Here is a 24,237-nt window from a genome sequence, read left to right as displayed (position 1 = left end):
ATCAGAGGCTTTTTAACCCATTTAGAGGACGATTGTTGACAGTTTTCTGAAAAACCTCTGTTTCTATGTCAGTGGTGCTCAACCCTTTTCATGTCAGGGACCCCCAGAATTATCTGTATTTGGCTGCGGACCCCCCCCCATCTGAAAATATGTTGTTTCAGGGAGCCTCCAGATGCAAAGATTTGAGTTTAAAACTCGCTTTGAAAGAATATATATTCAAAGATTTGCACCACATTTTCACGATTTTTCAAAAATTGCAGATCTACAAGCTTGTACATCTGCTGTTTTTCAATAGCTAAAGTATAAAAAATAATGCTTAAAACACCAACAGGGGTTCCAGCCCAGAATGGATTAAAAACAGTATGACACAGACTTCACCCCCACCCCTCCCCCCCACCCACCCACCCACCCAATTTGGTGACAGAAAAGCCTGTGTTGAAACGCTGGTCACGATATTAAATGACACTCCTGTTCATTCATACTGTACAATCAGAGCGGATCTTCTGCATGCGTCACTGTGGTGAAATGCAACGTTCCCCGCTAAAACATGAGCACTTTGTGTTTTGTGTGGGTGTGTGTGTGGGTGTGCGAGTCCAGTCGAGTTGCTGGAGTTGGGGGAGGGTAGTCAGTCATCATCATACATAACCACTGGTTGCTTGCGAGCTACTACTGTACAGAACACACCGTTTACCGATGCCCTTCTCTCCTCCTGCTTACATCGTAACCTCTCTCCTACGCTTCCTCTCTCCGAGACACGCTGTGTGCGGAATTCATGACATTCCACAACTATACCACATAGCTGTTATTACGCACGCACGCACGCAGTTATAGCACCTTTCTTATACACAATACAGAACAAAATGACTAATACAGTACAGTACTACAAAAGCATTATAGTATAAATTAAAGATAAAACAGTATAACAATTCACAGAAAGTTGACAAATGAGTACGAGCAGCCACGTTGCAGCTTTTACTGTAGTAACCGTAGTACTGTGTTCTAGTACTACAGTTTGCAAAACAAATGCCCATGCTATTTATCTGCTTCACACTCAAACTGCACTATCCACTTACAAACCATCTCACTCTAGAGATGAGTGAAAATGCAAATCCATAGCCCAAACGCACTTCTAAACGTCGTTTACGTGTAGTCACATTTGCTATTTTGCTAATAGAGGATTTGCAGCCCGTTTCTAACAAAAACAACACTTCAGCCAGATTCGGAACACCCTAACCGGTCCGGTTCCAATCCAATTACGACAAAGTGGTTGTGATGTGCTCAATCATATCAAGTTAATCCTGTGTCAAAAACAGTGTTTTTAAACTGTTTGAGGTGTTAACCCATTCTGACCTGAGATCAGATTCTAAAAATGGCTTCTACATCCTGACAGTTTTCTGAAAAAGCTATGTTTCTATGTCAGTCGTTAAAAAAAAATAGCAGACCTACAAGCTCCTAGATCTGCTATTTTTCAATAGCTAAAGCATAACATAATGCTAACACCAAAAGGGGTTCCCGCCCAAAATGGGTTAAGTAACGCTGGAGACGCAAACCGGGTTTGAAATGGATTGACACTTGCAGCAGTGTGCATCAGTTGCCCAACTTTAAATATGTCCACCTCCTTGCTGAGAATAGTCAAAGTCCTGTTCTGGATAACAGTGACATTCAACTGAAAATGTATTGGTGCAGTTGATCAGGAACATGTCGTTGAATATTCTCAGCATGATGAGGCTTGACACTTCATACTGTATATAGTTATCTAACTGGGTCCCCCAGGGCTCTATTCCAGGTCTGCTAGTATTTCCCTTTACAGTCTACTCTACACCAAATCTCTTTCCCAAAAATAGTCGATCTATAAGAAGATCCTAGCGCCTCACCTTGTGAGTCGTGAACTGTTGGGACATTGTAGATCTGCTATTTTTGCCGAATGTTTGCCCCAGAATATGGACGCTAGGGTTCATGTGGTAAATTAAGAGCAACTACACACTTCACTTCAACAACATGGATAATTGTGTTTATATGTGTTTGTGTTATATAGACTTATATCACTCCAGAATTGAAAGAGAAATTCTGGAGTGACCCCAGGAAGAGTAGCTTCTACTAAGGTAGTAGCTTAATGGGGATCCAAATAAAACAAACAATAAACAAACATCCAAATAAACGCAATCAGCGGTGGGCTACAGCACCCTGCTAGTGGACGATATATAGGCTCAGTGCTCACTCCAGGACCAAAATGGTAAGTTAAAGAGTCAAAGTAAAGCGTTTCAAACATCATTTGGGGTCTCCAGGGGATGGGTTGTTAAGATGATCCATCTGCTAACAGCTGCATGCTGTGCGGTCCTTGTCTGCGCCGTGAATGGTGACCCAATAAATCAATTGGCATTAAGGAAGCTCTCACCACAAGAACGGCTGAAATACACCAGGAGGCCGACAACAGCAGGGCTCATTGTTGGGACTCATCTCCTAGGTGCGTGTGTGCTATTATTGTATTATTGTATTTGCAAGATAAAGGCTACAGATCTGTTTTTTTACTATTTTGTATAAATAAATCCATGAGAGTGGCAGCGCTCGCTGTGTTGACCACACACTGGTGTTATGGTGTTCACTGGTTCATCCATCGGACCATAAACTGGCTTATAACAGATCAGAATATTAATAATATATGCCGATACTCACATTGTATTTGTACCTGCCCCTCAACACCTCAAACACCAACTGCCTATCTTCCTTTAGCCGAACTACAAACCTGGATGTCTGCTAATTTTCTTCAACTCAACGCAGACAAATCAGAAATCCTCCTGTTCGGCTCCCTAAGATCCAGACCTCACATTCACAACTGTCTTTCTTGACTCCACGTCAGTCAATATTACACGAGTGGCAAAGAATCTGGGTCTACTACTTACTGCCTGGACTTTTTCCACCTACGTAAGTAAGTAAGTAGCCTTGCCGAGCCAAGAGGCCCATAGGGCAGGAGCCTATCTCCTGTTTCTGTAGCGTGAGGCAGCTTGATGTACAAGTACACCCCCTGGACATGACACTAGTATGTCGCAGGGACTTACCCCCAATCCAACCCTTGATGCCGAGTGTCAAGCAGGGAGGCACTGGGTCCCATTTTTTAGAGTCTTTGGTATGACCCGGCCGGGGATTGAACCCCGACCTCCCAGTCTCAGGGCGGACACTCTAACCACAAGGCCACTGAGCTGGTTTTCCACCTACAGTACGCAATATCTACATAATCCACCCAGTCCTTTCCACCCCTAACCTCCCAAAGTCATTAATGCCCTTATTTCATCTTGCCTGGACTACTGTTAACGCCCATTATTCCAATCTCAGCAAGGGATCTATACACCCCCTTCAGTAAGTGCAGAATGCAGACTTATTGCCAGGACCAGGAGGTCAGAGCATATAACCCCAGTTTTAGGGAACTGCATTGGCTGCCTGTAACCTTTAGAATTGATTTTAAGATTGTATTGTTGGCTTTTAAAGCTCTTAACGGCCTGGCACCCCAATACATATCTGACCTCCTGTCCGTTGCCTGAGGTCCTCTAATTTAGCCATACTAGAGGTCCCTGTCAACCAAGGGTGACAGGGCCTTTGCAGCCAGGGCCCACGGTTCACGGTTTCCCAAACAGTGGTAGTTGCAAGTAAATGTCCCTTTATTTTTCGTTTCCTAAATTTAGTTTTGATTTATTATTTGATTTCAAATAGTAATAATTTTTCATTAATTAAATAACTAGCAGTCATACAGACATTTATAAACACTGTTACAGTCCTGACAGATGTGTGCTGAGCAGAATTCATCCACAGGTGTAGGCTACAATCTAAACAAAAACACATGTACAGTTAAAACACGCCATCCAGCTTGTTTACCTCTCTGACCTCACAGAAAGCAACAACACCACATAGGGTGTTTTCACTTTTCAGCTGAGGATCAGACTATACTCGAAACACAGCTGCAGAACAGAACACACACTATTTTGTTCCCAACAACACCTCAGTAACTTCCGAACTTGCCTCTTCAAAATTCGCTGACGGTAGAGTTTCCACCCCCCTTTTTGCTATATATCCCTGCAGCCAGTTTTACTGGAGGATCCAGTAAAACTTACATAACATAACGTCCTAGATCCACACAAAAAAAACACACACCATCCATTCCATGACCATAAGATCACTTTGCAGAAACCCCCTTACATAACACACAACTACTGACTACCTACACGCCATCTATTCTATTCCCCTATACTATCATGGCTTGCCTTCACCCTGTGCTAATCCTGCTACATAGTCGTTACTGACTTACTGCACTCTGAATGACAGGCAGCAGACCTGGCTGTATGTGTCTATATATATATAGATATATACACTCACTGACTGTAGTATTAATAATATGACATTCAAGTCTCTAAGCATTCAATCAATGCACACATCCAGGTCATATCATATTATGTTCAAACAGAGCCAGGCTGGTGGTGGGATGGTTGCCTGCCCTGAATGATGCATCAATGGCTTTCCCCACTGCCATTCACCGTGAACTTTAGTAACCCCGGTCTCGACCGAGAGGAAAAACCCTATCCGCTCTACGCTGCTGCTGCTGCAAGGCTGCAACCGTGGAGTGAATGAAAGGCTGCATGCAACAAAACACAAACAGAGATGATGATGGGCGAATTGAGCAGTCAAGCGAGCGGGCGGGCATACGGGGGATGTTACACAGACATGGGCGACCTGTGGAATTACGAGACACGTTGGGTCCCCCCCCCCCCGGGGGGGTTTATATATTATATATACACACATTACATAGGGCTCCATTTTCGTCACCACTAAACCCCTTATCCCTCAACATTTTTGAATAGTTAAAATGGCCAGTCTACAAGCTCACAACGTGATTGGCTAGTTGAACTATTCAAAAATGTTTTATAGTAAAAAAATAAAAATAAAAAAAAGGCAAAGAAGTTTAGGGTTTAGTGGTGACGAAAATGGAGCCCATAGTGCATATAACGTTTGCAAATTCAAACGTTGAGAGGCGAGGTCCGCCGGAGGGAATGTCACAGCAGGTGTCCAAGCACTTTGTCCACCGTACAAAAATGCTCATGGTATTCTAGCGCGACTTTTATAATGAATTGAACAAGGTGGATCCTCTTGTAAACAAGTGTAGTGCTTTATTGGGTGGTCCACTCCCAGTTAACATTTTTTTTGTATTGAGTTGTGCTTGAAATGTACTGTAATTCTGCAAACTGTTAACACATATTTCAATCAATCAAAGTTTCAGTCTCGAAACTGTCAAACAGCGACCCCTGGAGTCACAGCATTCAATAGCTCACCAATGGCGGTTTAACAACTGTATCAGTGATGCTAGCCCAGTTAGCCGTTTTAAGCACGGTGGTTGATGATTTATCAGCACTACACAATTTACTAGCCATATTTGTTTTTAGATGACTTGATTCTTTTTACTTGGTCGGGCATAATAAATAAATCCAAGCTGGTTTTAGTGGTTAGTTAGCCTAGCGGGGCAGCTAGTAGGACGAGAGAGAGAGAGAGAGAGACTCCCTTGAGCTGTTCTTCTTCTTCTTACGTCCTGTCAAAAAAAAAGTACATACATGGGAATAGAAAATACGCTACTTACATTTAGGGGACGACGTTCCTGACAGAGTTGCGGGGTGCTTTGCGAATCCGATCGCGACCATTTTCACGGGGCGCCGCCGACCGAGTTAACGGTCCCAAACGATGGAATGGAAAAGCTCCTCAGTCAAGATGTGGCCCTAGCTGGCCCACCCGAGTTCCGACCCGCTCACACTCACTGCTGCTCACCTAGCGGCCATCGGCAGCTACTACCACCGAGCGTCTCTGGTAGTAGTACCAAAGATAGTGAGGGGCGGGAGCCCCGTCCCCTTTCAGAACACGAGTGGCCCAGGAAATAATCCCCCATTCATTAAGTATTTATTTAAACTAAAGACCTTTAAAGCCTCGAACAAAAAGCCAACTCGGATCGTGAGAAATCATGACAATATTAAACACAATGTTTTGGGCAGATCAAATTAAAAAGAAGAGAAAAAAAGGCAGGGTAGGCCTACAACACTTTTGTTTTTCTTCTTACTAATTATTTGATCAAGACTTAATGTTCTGACTTCTGAGATAGATATGAGAGCTCTTGGTGTCAACTACTATACAGGGCTTAAGCGGTAAATGTCTGTCAATCAGCCAATTTACAAGGCACAGTAGTAGTATCAAGTTCAACGTAAATGGTAAATGATGCATTTATATAGCACCTTTATCCAAATCGCTTTACATTGATTGTGCATTACATTCACCCATTCACACACCGATGCCGGAGGAAACCATGCAAGGCGCCAACCTGCACATCAGGAGCAATTAGGGGTTCAGAGTCTTGCTCAAGGACACTTCACTTTTTGATGAATTGAACATGGTGGACCCTCTTGTAAACAAGTGTAATGCTTAATTGGGTCGTCCACTCACAGTTAACAGTCTTTGTATTGAGTTTGTGCTTGAAATGTAGCCTACTGTAATTCTGCAAACTGTTAATAAATATTTCAATCAATCAATCAATCAATTCAACACTAACTCTGGGGGAGCCCAGGTTCGATCCGATAACTCTACCCCTGAGCCACTGCCGCCCCGTGGCCCTTCGCTTGAAGGTGACAAGAAACGACACCAAAGTGCCACATATTATATACATCATGTATTGGTAGCTAGCTATACATTTATATAGTTTAAAAATTTGGCATATTTATGATCTCAAAAGGATCTGATTTTGTACCCCACAAGCCTTGCCCAGTCTGTTTATATACAGTCAAACTACAGCAATAATTCCTCTAGGGGGAGAATTTCTTTAATGTGATTATGTGTACAGCAGCAATACAACATCAGACATACCCACAGGGTACAGCTCTGGTCCATAGCTCTAATGCCTTCATTAGAGCTATGTTACTCTTCTCTTCCTTCTCTTCGCATGAAATGCAGACCAGCCTCTCGTCTGTAGCGAAAATATAAAGAACGTTTTTGCTACTCATCAATACAAACTACAAAGGCGGCTTGTGTTATTAGAAAGCCTACCAAAGGTGCATTTTATACGGGGAGCCCAGAGTGCGTCCACTAGGGAAAGTAGGCTTTCTAATGACACAAGCCGCCTTTGTATTGGTGAGTAGCAAAAACGTTCTTTATATTTTCGCTACAGACGAAAGGCTGGTCTGCATTTCATGCGAGCGCAGGAAGAGAAGAGTAACATAGCTCTAATGAAGGCATTAGAGCTATGGACCAGAGCTACCCACATATATAGCTTTTACAGCCACTATGAACACATTCAATTACTGACTAGATTTCTTCAATACATATAGAGGACATAAGGGTAAAAAATATAATATAATATTCACTAACTCCCTGATTACCAAAATAGTCTGCAAAGCAATGAATAAAGCACGGCAAGCCGTACTTTACCAGTAATAACTATAAAGTATAGTATAAACGTGTCTTTGACCAATCAAAAGTATATTAATACTGAAATAACTCAAGAGTGATATACACATTACACACATGCACATTTTGATATAGAAAATTCAGCCCCATGGATCACTCCAATAAATAAGAAGCAGCAAATTAAATCAAAACAATTCTCCAACAACTATACAGATAAACAATTATCACTGTTATGGAAAATCATATATACTGTAGATATATATTTTTTTTTTACATGAAAACATTCAACAGAAAACAGACCCAAACACAGTGGTAGAAAGTAACTAAGTACAATTACTCAAGTAGTGTACTCGAATACAAGAATTAAGTACTTTTATTTTACTTGAGTATTTCCATTTTTCAATACTTAATACTTGTACTCTACTACACCTCAGAGGCAAATATTGTACTTTTTACTCCACTACAATTATTTGACAACTTTAGTTACAAGTTACTCTGTGGAGTCGGATTATAATTTTTAAAAAAAACATACATTAACCAATTAAGCCTTATTTTAAACTTCAGCTATTCATATCTATACAAGATCACAGTACATTGTGATGTGATCTGAGAAAACCTTTGAAAAAACGTGTGAAATGGCACATTATGCACAATGAGTAACTACTTTTGGTACTTTAAAGTCAAAGTTGTATAACCTTTACTTCCAAAAGAGTTTTTTTGCATTGTGGTATTGCTATGTTTACTTAAGTAAAGGACTCAAGTACTTCCTCCACCACTGACTGCACACACACACTTTACAGTCTGACACACCCTACCCAGCGCGGCCCATCCTGCTGAGTTATTGCATAACAACAAGAAGGTTTCAACAGAGCACAACCGCACAACGTCTGTTACTCTCTGTGATAGTCAAGCTTTAATAGGATCACAAATAGTGGCCCTTTTCGACCACGAAGGGTAACCCTATAGCCAGCACCACCCGGAACATGAAACGTCCCAGAATCCGTGAAGTTCTGTGATTGTTTCCAACATAACCAGAACCACCCCTGAAGGGGGTAAAACAAAAGAGATAAAATAGCTCATGAGGCGTTTGCGATGCCTTGTGAGCTTGTAGATCTGCTATTTTCACTATAGAAAAATGTTTGACGTATACTGTAGGTTCTGGGTTCATAGAACTCAGGGTTAGCACTACCACCTGAGCAGGGTCCAAACTAGGTTCTGACAACCTTATCTGAGCCTTAAACAAGCCGAGAACCCGTGAAATATGGTTCATGGCACGATGTGGCTCACTCAGTTCTTGTAGTCAAAAATAGTCATAGGTCTTGGGTGATTTCACGTCTCTCACTGTAAGACACATTTGTCTTTGTTGGTATGCTTTTGCCTCCTCAGCTCCAGACCTCGCTCCAGGCGCTCGTCTTCTTCCATCGCCCTGCACAAAACACACACAAACAAGAGACAGAAAGACGTTTGTGAATATATAGGACCCCAGATACAGAAAGCACAGTATAGACGAGGTGGCCGAGGTTAAGGCCATGGATTGCTAATCCATTGTACACTGCACACTAGGGCATTCACTTCTAGTCATTTTTACTAGTTGACTAGTTGCCTATTTTACTAGTCGATACAACCTTACTAGGCCAATACAAATTTGAAACACACACAGCTGATCAGACTATAATTACAGTCGGCTAGCAAGCTGCAGTGTGTGATCAAAAGTCCATCTCAAACTAGAAGGATGCTTTCCACTACAAATATGCAGTAAAGCAACTTGTGGATCTGCTATTTTTGGAAAATTTTGGAGTATCTCTAACAACACAAAACTTCTCTCATAGGGATTCCTGGGACAAATTATTTTCAAAAGAATGTCCGACTGTCCATGGCCAAATACAGCATGAAATTAAATTGTTGTGAAATTGTGAGAACCACTGGTATAAAAAGCATTGCGTTCTGCCCCCTAACTAGAAATCTGTCTATGAAGAAATGTATTGACACACAATACAAAATACAATACATTAATGCAATATTTCACTTTGGTTTCGTACCCTCTCTCCTTGGCGTCGATGTCTCTGATGATCTCGTCTCGCTGGTTGACCAGTGACACCAGTTCCTGCAGCAGGAGCTGTTCTCTCTGCTGCTGAGCGGTGGTCTTCTGCCAGTCTAGTGTTGCATACAGTATTACATGTTACATTTCATTATATATATTATATTAATAATATATATAATAATATTTCATTAATTACGACATGATTTAATAATAGAAATCAGTTTGTTTTTACAGTACAGCAGTACTGTAGCAAAGGGCTTAAAGATGGAGTGCCGTGATTTTTTCCCACCCTAAAGCGTGCGTGCGTGAGTGCGTGAGTGCGTGCGTGCGTGATAGATACAAGTGAAGATTGAGAGGAAAGAGGGAGGGAGAGACACGTGCGTGCGTGGCATGCGTGTGTGTGCGTGTGCGTGCGCGTGTGCGTGTGTGTGTGTGTGTGTGGGTTACACTGTTACTGACCTTCGTTGGCCATCATGACTCGTAGTTCTCTGGTTAGCAGCTCAAATTTCGTCTCCAGGTCTTGTTCCTCTTGCCTACAGACACAAATATGGAACATTTTAGGTTGTGTGGATGGAGTAATAAATGTAGTACTTCTGTGTAATGTAGTACCTCCTATCGCCATATTCAAACTGTTTGTGCTTTTTCGTAAAAAAAACAAAACAAAACCCGATCATACCACAGCTACAGCAGCACACAAAAGTAGCAGATCCACAAGTTTGAAAGCTTGTAGATCTGCTACTTTTGCCAGTTTTGAATTTGAATCCTGAAAAGTAACAGTTTTGGACATCACATACGCATGAGGGTTCCACGCTGCTGTACTCAAACTGCCCCCTACTGTATGTTTACAATGACGAGGCTGAAATACGCTGCTAAATGATGTGTCCCGTCCTGCACAGGACACTATAGTGTTGTTCTTCTTTTTATTTATATATATATATGTTTTTTTTGTGGCTTTTGCCTTTATTTTATATGGAGGGACAGACATTAGGCTGACAGGAAATGGGGAGAGAGATGGGGGGGTGACATGCAGTAAAGGCCGTCGGGATCGAGAGTCGAACCCGCGGCACACTGCCAGACTGGATTACCAGCCAAGGTGCCTGGACCATTAAGCCATGGCCCAGGCTATAGTGTTGTTCTATATTTGTTACTATTCTGCTGCACCTCATGTACGGGATGTGCTACTACTGTACATCCCCTGCTATTTATTTTAAGCACATCTGATACTATATCTGCTGCTATTTCTGCCTGTGTTTTTGCATATGCTGCCATTTGAACTGCCTGATATCTTTGCCATTTTTGGCAGTTATCAGGAATATATGGATACTTGACCTGGTGTCCTTCTTCTTTCTTCTTCTTTCCCTTTCCTCAAAACTACAAATGATGGGAGCTTGTATGAAAAGGTATTTCACCCATTTATTACCGTAAACCTGTGATGTGACCATAAATTCGAAATTGGGAGTGTGGGCGTGTGACTGTGTGTGTGTGTGTGTGTGTGTGTGTGTGTGTGTGTGTGTGTGTGTGTGTGTGTGTGTGTGTGTGTGTCTTACATCAGCTCCAGGTTGTCCTGTCTGCGTATCAGGGCGTTCTTCTTGTTGACCAGAGTAAACCACTCCTGGATCAGTTTCTCCTCCATGTCACGGTCATCTCCTATACAAGCAGGAAATGTGTCAAGACGACATCAAAATGTTCTCTGATGATGGATATGTGTTTCTAATTTGATTCAATATGTTTTATTTGATACCGATATTTGATGTGTTCCCCTTCCGTCTATTTTTGTAAGACAATCTGAGTGTGTGTGTGTGTGTGTGTGTGTGTGTGTGTGTGTGTGTGTGTGTGTGTGTGTGTGTGTGTGTGTGTGTGTGTGTGTGTCAAATCTCACGACTGGTCCTTAATGTTACAAGTCCTATAATGTGATTTGCTTTGTTAAACAGTGTGAAAGGAGCCCCATCACACTAATGCTGTTCCCTAATCAATTAACACAATATGTACAATTATGATGATTTAGTAATATTGTTCCTTACCAACCAGGTAAAGAAAGAAAGGGGAAAAAACTGAGGCTTTAACCTTTGCTTTAATGAAATATCCGCGAGTTTTATGGAAAATGCTTCTAAACTAAATTTAGTTTGACCACTTAAAATGCTCTAATATTTTTAAAATAAAACGAAGCTGGCCAATCTACAATAGATTGGCTATTTTCACTGCATGCTTTCAGACATGCTGGCTTCTGTAGAATCCAAATGACTGAAATCGGTCGTAGCGACTGAGACCTTGAATCCATGTGTGAGTGTACATACTGTGCGTCTGGCAGCCTGTCTGTGTAGAAGCATGTATATCTGTGTCCCACCTGACTCCATGAGGAGGCAGCCTGTCTGTGTAGAGGCATGTGTATCTGTGTCCCACCTGACTCCATGAGGAGGCAGCCTGTCTGTGTAGAGGCATGTGTATCTGTGTCCCCCCTGACTCCATGAGGAAGCAGCCTGTCTGTGTAGAGGCATGTGTATCTGTGTCCCACCTGACTCCATGAGGAGGCAGCCTGTCTGTGTAGAAGCATGTGTATCTGTGTCCCACCTGACTCCATGAGGCGTCGCAGGCGTCTCTCCACCACTGCGGCTCGGCTGTCGATGTGCTTCTGTTCCGTTTCCAACGCTGCCAGCTCACTCAGCACATACTGACTGGTGTCCTGCAGACACTGACCACACACAGGCACGCACACGCACACGCACACACACACACACAGCACACACGCACGCACGCACACACACACACACACACACACACACACACACACACACACACACACACACACACACAGAGTCCACACACACGCAGTCCACACACACACACACACACACACACACATGAACACACACAGTCACAGACACATGACAAGAGAAAGAGAGGGAGAGGAGGAAAAAGAGAAAAGAGTAGGAGTAGTAGAAGCAGAAATAGAAGGAAAGAAAGGACAAAGGGAAGCAGAGAGGAGTAATGGGATAGAAAGGGATGGATAAAACAGACAAGAAAAGGAGAGAGGGTCAAAGGATTAGAGAAAGGACCGATAGGGAAATGACAGCAGTAAAGTACATAGGCCCAAGGTCAAGAAAAAGAGTGCTGAATTGAATCTCGTTGCGGTATCGTTGAATTAACACTGAGGATTTTATAGTATGGATCTACAGTATGGACCTACAGATGAAGATTGAATCAAATGAGGACCTATGAGGTCCTTCAAATTAAAAGTACTGAGAATAACTGCTCCAGGGGACAGAAGGTGATGTAATTATTCTAATACACCAGAGTTGCAAAGACATCAGAGGAAGAGAGACATTCAAGGATGAAGTCACCAGAACTTGCTCTTATGCAGCAATATGGCTGCCATGCAAATCTGAATATGACCAATAACTGACCATTTTGTCGTCTTCTTGTTGAGGTGATTGGGATACTGCTGCTCTCTGAGATTCTGTACAAACGCACGCATGCATACACGCGCACGCACACACACACACACACACACACACACACACACACACACACACACACACACACACACACACACACACACACACACACACACACACACACACACACACGCTTTTAGGGTCATAATGGTGACAAATCTCAAAAGTAATTTACATGCAGTATTAACTAATTTCATATTGGACAGTATTCAGTAGTTTTGCTTCATCATAATCTTGTCACTGTATGACTTGGAGCACCCACCTGGAGTAGTGTTCTCTGCCGTAGAGAGAGTCTTCTCTTCATCGCCCTGAATAGGAAGGACATGGAACAGTCACATACAATACAATAGTACTGAATAGGAAGGACATGGAACAGTCACATACAATACAATAGTACTGAATAGGAAGGACATGGAACAGTCACATACAATACTATAGTACTGAATAGGAAGGACATGGAACAGTCACACACAATACAATAGTATAGGAAGGACATTTAACAGTCACATACAATACTATAGTACTGAATAGGAAGGACATGGAACAGTCACATACAATACTATAGTACTGAATAGTAAGGACATGGAACAGTCACATACAATACAATAGTATAGGAAGGACATGGAACAGTCACATACAATACAATAGTATAGGAAGGACATGGAACAGTCACATACAATACTATAGTATAGGAAAGACATGGAACAGTCACATACAATACTATAGTATAGGAAGGACATGGAACAGTCACATACAATACTATAGTACTGAATAGTAAGGACATGGAACAGTCACATACAATACTATAGTACTGAATAGTAAGGACATGGAACAGTCACATACAATACAATAGTATAGGAAGGACATGGAACAGTCACATACAATACTATAGTATAGGAAAGACATGGAACAGTCACATACAATACTATAGTATAGGAAGGACATGGAACAGTCACATACAATACAATAGTATAGGAAGGACATGGAACAGTCACATACAATACTATAGTATAGGAAAGACATGGAACAGTCACATACAATACAATAGTATAGGAAGGACATGGAACAGTCACATACAATACAATAGTACTGAATAGGAAGGACATGGAACAGTCACATACAATACTATAGTACTGACTATGAAGGACATGGAACAGTCACATACAATACTATAGTATAGGAAGGACATGGAACAGTCACATACAATACTATAGTACTGAATAGGATTGACATGGAACAGTCACATACAATACTATAGTACTGAATAGGAAGGACATGGAACAGTCACATACAATACTATAGTATAGGAAGGACATGGAACAGTCACATACAATACTATAGTACTGACTAGGAAGGACATGGAACAGTCACATACAATACTATAGTATAGGAAGGACATGGAACAGTCACATACAATACAATAGTACTGAATAGGAAGGACATGGAACAGTCACATACAATACTATATAGTACTGAATAGGAAGGACATGGAACAGTCACATACAATACTATAGTACTGACTAGGAAGGACATGGAACAGTCACATACAATACTATAGTACTGACTAGGAAGGACATGGAACAGTCCCATACAATACTATATAGTACTGAATAGGAAGGACATGGAACAGTCACATACAATACTATATAGTACTGAATAGGAAGGACATGGAACAGTCACATACAATACTATAGTACTGAATAGGAAGGACATGGAACAGTCACATACAATACAATAGTACTGAATAGGAAGGACATGGAACAGTCACATACAATACTATAGTACTGAATAGGAAGGACATGGAACAGTCACATACAATACTATAGTATAGGAAGGACATGGAACAGTCACATACAATACTATAGTACTGAATAGGAAGGACATGGAACAGTCACATACAATACTATAGTACTGAATAGGATTGACATGGAACAGTCACATACAATACTATAGTATAGGAAGGACATGGAACAGTCACATACAATACTATAGTACTGAATAGGATTGACATGGAACAGTCACATACAATACTATAGTACTGAATAGGATTGACATGGAACAGTCACATACAATACAATAGTATAGGAAGGACATGGAACAGTCACATACAATACTATAGTATAGGAAGGACATGGAACAGTCACATACAATACTATAGTACTGAATAGGATTGACATGGAACAGTCACATACAATACTATAGTACTGAATAGGATTGACATGGAACAGTCACATACAATACAATAGTATAGGAAGGACATGGAACAGTCACATACAATACTATAGTATAGGAAGGACATGGAACAGTCACATACAATACTATAGTATAGGAAGGACATGGAACAGTCACATACAATACAATAGTCAGTGAACAATGGCAGAAATAAGCGATCAATAAGCTCCCAGTCCCAATTCATTGCATCGTGAGTCTCGTGACACGGTGGCTCAGGGGTAGAACAGCAGCTTGGGATACGGAAGGTTCCCAGTTCGATCCCAGGCTCTCCCAGAGTAATTAGTGTCGAAGTGTCATTGAGCAAGACACCCAACCCCTAATTGCTCCCAATGAGCAGGTTGGTGCCCTGCATGGTTTCTTCCGCCATTGGTGTGTGAATGGGTGAATGTCATGCACAATCTATGTAAAGCACCTTGGATAAAGGTGCTATAAAATACACCATTTCACATTGTGAGCTTGTAGATGTACTATTTTCAAATTTAATTATGTTAGCTAGCTTGTGAAATAGTGACACAGGGATGTTGGGCGTTTCTGAATTTTTGAGTGGTGCAAGTTGCAACCACTCCAAGAAACAGCAATGTCCCTATGTCACAACCTATGTCCCTATGTCACAACCTATGTCACAACCTATGTCCCTATGTTTAGAGTACCAGTAGGGGCAAAAGTGGCGCTGTTGTGCTAGAGAGAGAGATAGTGTTGCACTGTTGCCTGCTAATTACAGAGAGAGAGAGAGAGAGAGGGAGAGAGGGAGAGAGGGAGAGGTCATTTCTCGACCGTTTCGGCAACCTGGGCACGTTCCTGTGGGTCTGGAAGTTCCTGGGACCCAGCGGGGACCCCCACACGGAGTTGCACCACTCAGTTCACACGGGTGTGATTTTTATATTTAGGCATGCCAGTCAAGTACCTAGCAGGTACCAGGTATCTGCCAGGTGCTGCACATACTGGTATGTGTTGACTTGACCTTCAACAGCAGTCTGAGAAAGTGTACCTGTGTGTTTCCTTCATCCTCACTCTTCGTCCTCCTCCTCCTCCTCACCAGGTCTGCATCTTTCACCTGACCCAGTCCAGACTTGGACCCTTTGGTAACCAGCCTCGGGGGAGGGACCGGGGTTATCGACTCCTCCCCTAAGAAATACGTACGTCAGTCAGAGTTCAGATTAAAGCCAAATTTGGAAATGTGTATATATCGACAATTTCTTCAAGAAATGAAAATGTTATAGGAAGGGACTAGTGGACAAGAGATCCAGTATAAGTCATTTTACACTTGGCTATTTTGTGTAGTGTAAAATCAGCCATTACGGCGGCATCAAGGCCCACCAAAATACATTTTAGTCGACTAAATCAACCGTAGATTTAGTCGACTAAAATCGCATGACATTTAGTCGACTAAAACTAGACTAACACTAACACATTCCAGGTGACTAAAATGTGACAAAAGCTAAATGAAAACTATTCAAAAGACTATGACTAAAACTAAAATCAAAATTTGCTGCCAAAAACAACACTGCGATCAGGCAAGTAAAGCAGTGAGGCCAGCACAGTGTACCGTACCTCTGGCCATGCGTTTGGTCCTCGGAGGCGGGACCACCAGGGAAGTGCTCCCGCCTTCCTCCAGACTCACGGCGGCCCCTTCCTGCAGCCGGGCCATGCAGAAGGCGGCGGCGTCCACGTCGGTGGGCGCGGGGCCGGAGAGGGCGAAGCCGTAGCTGGTCTGGCTGCTGTTCTGCTCGATCTGGAGGACGCGCAGCTCCTGGTTGGTGAAGTGCGAGCGGATCTGGCTGAGGTAGGTCATGACGATGAGGCGGTCGGGGACGGACAGCAGGACCATGTCCGAAGGCTCCAGCAGACGAGAGATGCCCAGGGCTTCAAAGCCGTCAAACGCCTTAATGGACAGTGGCGGAAAAAAAGTACAATTTTTTATTTTAGTACTTTTAGTAATTGGAGTGGAGAATGTACTGTTTCACAAGGTATCGTACAGTATGTATAAAACGTAATACAATCTTTTGAAAATAGATGCAACGCGTTGTGAGATTGGCTATTTTCAAATAGTTTAAATAGGGCTGAAGTGGTTAATGTATGTTTTGTAATAATAATTCAAATCTACAAAGTAACTAGTAACTAAAAGTTGTCAAATAATTGTAGTGGAGTATAAGTATAATATTGGCCCCTGAGATGTAATGGAGTAGAAGTGCAGCCATTACTAAATCCATGTCTGGTCACTGGTGTGTATATTACTGACTAGCATAACTATCTATTAAAGCATAACTATCTATAAACTTCTCACATATGCAAAACTAAATTACAACATTACTAATATCATAATCTGTGAAAAAATGAAAGAAAAAAAAAGCAGGCCAAGAATGCAATACAGTACCACATGTTTCCAAGAGGTACAGTAACAACAATTGAGTTTGAAGACCATCTAATCAGCTATAGCTTCAGTTGTGTCTTTACCTTCTTGTTATTGAGCTTGATGTCATGAGGGTCCAACTTGTCGAAGTCTCTGCAGGGATATAAATGCAGAATGCAATCACAACAAAGCTACCGCATAGCATATTTTTTGAGTGGTGCAACCACTCCAAGAAACAGCAATGTCCCTATGTCCCTATGTTTAGAGTACCAACAGGGGGCACTGTTGCACCACTCACTTCAGACCGGTCTGATTTTAAAGGACATTTCCAGAAACGTATATACAGTAGAACTTATTTCAGGGAAATAATGAATCCTGCGATACCATTTTCAGTCATAATATATCAAATGTTTTATGATTTATCACAGTTTTCTCTTATTATACGCAGCATCACCAAACAGGCGACAGTGGATAATATTGCACATCTTACTCAATATCTGGAATACAGCAATTACATAATTATAAAGCTAAGAATCCCCTCTTTTCCACAGCGCTTTACACACAAAAACACGCTTTCAATTAATTTGAGTGAGCAAATCATAACAATATCAGTCTATACTAGTGGCAGAGTATAGTAAGAGTCTGAGAGTGGCGACACTAGCGTTGACTCCCATTGTAACAATGGAATGCGGAAGTGCTCATTCTATCTCAATGGGATAGTTCCAGCCATATGAGCAATGTTTGGAACTATAGCCCATAGGCACCCGCTTTGCGGCGAGATCAAAGCGTGCCACTACTCTCCTACTCTACACTCTGACTAGTGGTAGCAAGCCAGATAGAAAGAAATAAAATGTTCAAAGCTGTACATTTTGTCCGGGTGGAAGTGATGAAAGATGGCGCAGAAGGCCAGGCCGTTCCGCCAGGAAGTGCTGAAGTTGGTGATCTTGACCCCCTGTTGACCTTGTGTGACCTCCTGACACCACTGGAGGAGGGACTGGCTGGAGCTCACCAGGAGGGGAGGACTCTGGAGGAGAGGAGAGGATGGAATGGAAACTAAATGAAAACTAATCTATAATGACTAAAACTAAGACTAAATATACTGACAATTTCGTTGACAAATAAAAACTAGACTAAAATGTTAGGAAGGGACTAGTGGACAAGAGATCCAGTATAAGTCATTTTACACTTGGTTGCATGCTGAAAATAGCCAATCTACAAGCTGTGAGCTTGTATTTTCGGTGTAAAAACTGTCATTACGATGGCATCATGGCCCACCAAAATACATTTTAGTCGACTAAATCAACTGTAGGTTTAGTCGACTAAAATCTTATGATATTTAGTCGACTAAAACTAGACTAACACTAAAACATTCCAGGTGACTAAAATGTGACTAAAACTAAATGAAAACTATTGAAGAGACTATGACTAAAACTAAAATCAAAATGTGCTGTCAAAAACAACACCGGGAGTGAGGAGGAAGGACTGCTGGGTTAGTGTCAGCTGGGTCTGTGTAGGAGTTGTATGAGTAGGTGTACAGTATGTAGTGGTTATCAAACTTAATGATTGGGTTGGTTGTGTGTGTGTGTGTGTGTGTGTGTGTGTGTGTGTGTGTGTGTGTGTGTGTGTGTGTGTGTGTGTGTGTGTGTGTGTGTGTGTGTGTGTGTGTGTGTGTGTGTGTGTGTGTGTGTGTGTGTTAGAGGTCTTGACTCATCCCATGTCCAAAATGATCCCTAAACGGACCCAGGAAATTCACTGAGAGATTCCAAATGATTCCAAAATGTCTCGAAACTCAACACAATGAGTGCCACCTGGTGGACAAAAGTGGTGGAAAACAGCGAGGCAATCTTATATCGATATTAAACGCCTTAGAACGAGTACACGTCTAGAGCACCTTGCGTATTTATTTAATTAGACGAGTATAGCCGTCCTTAGCATCAAACGTATTAACGGAACTGTGACATTTGAACCGATTCGTAGGTCAGACTAATAATCACACAAGTTACACAGCACTTCTGCCCGGACCCAAAAGACCATAATAACACATGGAACTGAACGCGTATGGGTCTTCATGGGGGTGGATCCATGAAGACCTCTAGTGTTTGTACTGACAACTACCATCCATTATATTACTGTTATTTACCTCCTCATCCTTTCCATCAGCCTCCTCTCTGACCAGGACCACAGGATTTGAGGTCATTGGGTCAGAGGTGACGACACCGTCTGGCTCCTCCAGTGCAGGCTTTCCATTGGACACTTGGGAAGCTGGAGGGGCCTGCGCACGTACTTTGGCGTGACCTGTAGGACGTTCAATCTTTGTCTTCTCTCCATCACCAGGTACGACAGTCAGCTGATCACTTCGCCTAAGGGGAGAGCATTGGGACAAAAGAGACAAAATGGATTATGGGCTTGAGTTTAGAATTAAAATGGATGAGCGTATTACTGTATATTGTGGACTTGCAAACCTGTTGTGGGGGTAACCCCCTTGCAAGTCCAGACAGCAGCAAGCGAGGTAGGACAGAAAGTTAGTATCAAGGCAATGCAAGCGTTAATAGTGACAATGGCAGCTAATCTTGACCAAAAGATGCAGTGAATCGTTTCCTCACCACAACTAAGGTTCAAACACGTGAAAAGCGTGAGCCCAGCCAGAAAATATATAATTGCAATTCTGCTTAGAAATATTCTTCACAGAGAAAATCAGGGGAATGTAAAAGTTTGACTCTCGGTCAGAGACAGAACAATAAGTCCAACCGCACGCACGCACGCACGCACGCACGCACGCACGCACGCACGCACGCACGCACGCACACACACACACACACACACACAAACAAACAACACAAGGCTTCAATGGAATAGTATGGTTTAGAGCAGCAGGGGACAGGGTTGACCTCCCCAGCCGACTTACACTTTGTCCTTTGCTTCCTGTTTTGTTCCCGTCTCTTCCTGTACAACCACGGCTTCTCCCAGCTCACTGGCTAATTGCTCTCCATCCTCGTCTAATAAACTTTCCTCCAGGACAGAAAAGCAGGAACCGATGGACTTCAATTCTGTAATGGGTCCATCCTCTACGGTGTCAAAGATGATGTCAAGGGGGTCGGGGATGAGGCGTTTCTTACTGCGGGGGGTAGGGGCTGGAGACGCGCCGCCTGTCAACAGACGTATTTTAGCCAACAACAGTCTTTCCTCCTCCTCCAGCTGCTGGGCCTTGTTGATTGGCTCAGAGGTGTGTGACTGAATGTGTAAGTGTCCTGTTGTTTCTGTGGTAGTGTCTCTGTCTGTATGGCTGTCAGTCACGTGAATAGTGTCACCCGTAGCGGTGTGTGTCCTCATGTCAACACCGGGGCTCTTAGTATCCGGAGTGTCAACGTTCATGTCTGCCTTCGTTCTCAGACTGCTGCATATTGTGTCATCGTGTGATTCCACGTGGGTCTCAGTTTGTGTGTCAGGGGGCATCTTGGCGCTGTGTTTGTCAGCGGGAAAGGGCCAAGGAACCACTGATGACAGGACGAGTTTGATTCCTTCCTCTTTGGCCTCCGCAGAGACGCTGGTAGTTCCTCCAACAACAACATCAGCAGCATCATCTCCCCGTCCAGTTACCGGCTGCTCGTCCGTCTCACCTCGTGGAAGAGGAGCTGGCTTGATATTCGCTGTCGCGCCGATTCCCACTTCCTGCTTAGGCACGGGAGGAGGTTCGCACCGAGGAGGAGCTTCCTGATTGGTTAGAGAACGAGAGTCCTCAGATTTGTTTGGCTGATGGACAGAAGGGCCTTGGCATAGGACGTGGTGATTGGTAGATGAAGGTGGGCAGGTGGGCTCCTGGGTGGCCACGGGGGTCGTAGTGGATGGATGATCTAGGCTGTAGACAGAGAGGGCGGTTACATACCCAGATATGATAGGTTGAGGCACCTTATAATACCTTAATAGTCAGTCACTGCTCAAACCACTGCAGTCTTTGTGCCATGCCACAGTTCTCCCAGCAACAGAAACAAGAACCATAACATATTAGAGACGGAGAATGAACCCAATCATAACAAAAATACCCATGCTTCAACCTCGTGCGTACAGTAGTAACAATAACGACCGACCGTACGATTCCATCCACCATGCTACATGATACACTGTATAGTGATGATAGCTCAACAAACCAGTCATGCTCTATGATTGCAGATATCACATAACCACCATGAAGCAGAAACCAATATGCTGTCCTCATTTTAGAAGTGTTGCACTGTTTCTGAATTTTAAAGGAAATGTGCAGTGCGAGGGGAACACCTGCCATACAATGTCTATCAACGACGATGCCCTTCTCAACAGAAATCATTCCTCATAAATGTTACTGTCAGTATTCTTTAATACCACAATGTGGATTTCTAAAAACACGCATCACACTGCCTGTTAAAACATTCACAACCACAGACACGCATCACACTGCCTGTTAAAACATTCATAACCACAGACACGCATCACACTGCCTGTTAAAACATTCACAACCACAGACAGACATACAGTAGTGAGTAAAGAGGGAGAGGTCAAGGTATCTTCACAAACAACATCAAAGTTATGATGTTGCTTGGAAGGCCATGTACAGTGGATTCACATGCCAACAGAGAAGAAGGGTACACTGAACCAAAGGATGAGCCCTTTGTACACAGGTTGATAGAGGAAGAATTATGAGTGTGTAATTATCAAAAATTCAAGTCTATTTTTTTCTGCAGGAAGCACAGACACACTTTTTTTGACCAATGAAATACCTTGTGCACAGGTGCTTTCTACCCCTCCTTCTTGTACCCTCACTATTCAGCCAAGTCACCCATCTACTTACCCCCCTTCCCTATCCATGTACAGCTCCGACAGCCAGATGCTTCCGAGGTCTTCCTGCCCTCTCTCATATTCAACTTCCTCTTCTTCCTCCTCTCTCATCCACACAGGGATGGCACCGATCTTAACGTTGGAATTCCCCCTTTTCAATGATTTTGGGCCCGCTCTCGCTCTGCCCAGTGCCTCATTTCTAACAGCACGGTTGGAGTCAGCTGTGTTAACTTTGGAGCTGGTGTCAAGGTCAGAAGCCCCCATTTCAGAAGACCAACGACCACCTTCGTTCAGAAGGGTTTTGACCTCTATATTAGGTTTGGGGACGCTCACTGAATCAGGATGGGATTTGAGTTCTATTTCCTCAGCGTGACCCTCCAGCGTCTCCTCGCACTCTGGCTCCCTCAGGTGGGGCCAGTCGATTGATTGGCTGCATGTCGCTTCCTGGTTGTCCCTCGCAGAGGAAGAGCCAGGAAGAATCTTCTGCATCTTGTTCGCCTGATCCTTTTGTGTCTCTCTGTCCTCCACCATCTCTGACCTCTCTCTCTCTACCCTCATTCTTTCTTCCTCTGATTTCTCCATTTCTTCCCTTTCTCGTTTCTCACTCTTCTCCATTTGTTGCCTCTCCATTACAACCCTTTCTCTCTCCTCCTCCTCCTCCCTCTCTGCCCGCTCTCTTTCCTCTTTCTCCCTCTCTGCCCTTTCTCTCTCCCCCTTCTCCCTGTCTTCCCTTTCTCTCTCCCTTTTCTTTGTCTCTTCTCTCTCTCTCCTTTCTCTCTCCTCTTTCTCCCTCTTCCTCCTCTCTTCCCACTCTCTTTCCTGCTCGATAGCAGCCAGTCTCAGACTCTCCACCAGACTCAGCCCGCGTGCCTCCTGGCAAGGTAGCAACCGCGCGTTCCCAACCAATGGCAATGGGTCCCCCCTGGGCAGGTCCTGCCCACTGACCGGCTGCTCCTCGGCTGCGTCCGAAAAGGCTGCGGGTGGCAGGATGTCCAGTGCAGAAAGACACGGTGGACCTGCGTCTGTCTCAGGACAAGGACACGGGACGTCTTTGTCTGCTTTAGGACTTACATCTGCCACCAGGGGATGAGGTTGGCCAGGCTGGTTGCGAAGCAGGGATGTCACTGTCTCATAGCTATGGGATGGAGAGGAGTGACAGGAAAGGGACAACTCAGGGACAGAACTCTATCTATGACGACGGCCGAAGAACAGCATGCTCTCAAACGGTTGCTATTCAGTCTTGGCTTTTAGGGTTGGATCACAGTTCTCTGCCAAAGCACGAGGAACACATTACTTCATGGTAATGGTTCAGTAATTGCGAAAGTGAAAAATTGCGGAATGAAATCTTGTGCCATGCAGACGAGAGCAGAAGTTGCTCAGAGACTAGTTCAGTATGACATGATCACAAACACTCAATGTATCATAATAAACAAACCATTATTGATCAGTCCCCAGCATTATCCCAGCTGTGAGCCAACAGATGAAAGGTTAGCAACAACTATGCAAAAGTGCCTTTCGGCAAGGCTCTAAGTTATACATTGCCTTTACTCTCTGACCTTTGAATAAAAATGCATGTCTGCGTGGGATGCTCTGATAAATCTAATTTGATAAATTGTTAGAAAAATGTCAAAAGCTTTCTCTTTCCTGTGGGACAGACGAAGTGACAGGCAGGACTCACCCTCTATAAAACACCCCCACTACTGCTGACATGAAGCCAACAGTATCCTCCTTCTGTTCGTCATCTACAAACACCTCTGCTTCTGTGTGCATACATTTCTGGGCACTGACATGTGTGCGCATGTGCACGCACGCACATACAAGCACGCGCGCGCGCACACACACACACACACACACACACACACACACACACACACACACACACACACACACACACACACACACACACACACACACACACACACACACAC

The 24,237-nt window shown here is 43.3% G+C and overlaps 2 protein-coding genes across 4 annotated transcripts in view; both read right to left on the bottom strand.

The window, feature by feature from the left end:
- Positions 1-5,831, bottom strand: part of LOC306928547 (RING finger protein 145-like) — a 32,012-nt gene extending 26,181 nt beyond the window's left edge. Inside the window, exon 1 of the mRNA XM_079508772.1 lies at positions 5,618-5,831. The gene's annotated coding sequence lies outside the window, so the exon portion shown is untranslated. The remainder of the gene's footprint in view (positions 1-5,617) is intronic.
- A 2,204-nt stretch (positions 5,832-8,035) lies between these two features.
- LOC306928298 (EH domain-binding protein 1-like protein 1) overlaps positions 8,036-24,237 on the bottom strand; it is a 37,769-nt gene continuing 21,567 nt past the window's right edge. The window contains exons 15-27 of one of the 3 annotated variants that reach the window (XM_079508304.1): positions 23,988-24,092; positions 19,641-19,860; positions 18,367-18,524; positions 17,605-17,653; positions 16,702-17,032; positions 16,139-16,275; positions 13,181-13,226; positions 12,868-12,920; positions 12,035-12,155; positions 11,014-11,113; positions 9,926-9,999; positions 9,465-9,579; positions 8,036-8,851 (exon numbers count right to left, since the gene is read on the bottom strand). In XM_079508304.1, coding sequence (XP_079364430.1) covers positions 8,764-8,851; positions 9,465-9,579; positions 9,926-9,999; positions 11,014-11,113; positions 12,035-12,155; positions 12,868-12,920; positions 13,181-13,226; positions 16,139-16,275; positions 16,702-17,032; positions 17,605-17,653; positions 18,367-18,524; positions 19,641-19,860; positions 23,988-24,092 — 1,597 coding nt within the window. In that variant the 3' untranslated portion in view covers positions 8,036-8,763. The remainder of the gene's footprint in view (positions 8,852-9,464; positions 9,580-9,925; positions 10,000-11,013; positions 11,114-12,034; positions 12,156-12,867; positions 12,921-13,180; positions 13,227-16,138; positions 16,276-16,701; positions 17,033-17,604; positions 17,654-18,366; positions 18,525-19,640; positions 19,861-23,987; positions 24,093-24,237) is intronic. The other 2 variants (XM_079508305.1, XM_079508306.1) reach the window with 2 other exon arrangements.

Source organism: Electrona antarctica, assembly GCF_951216825.1.
Source record: "Electrona antarctica genome assembly, chromosome: 8".
NCBI lineage: Eukaryota > Metazoa > Chordata > Actinopteri > Myctophiformes > Myctophidae > Electrona > Electrona antarctica.
This window is presented reverse-complemented; position numbering and strand designations above follow the sequence as displayed.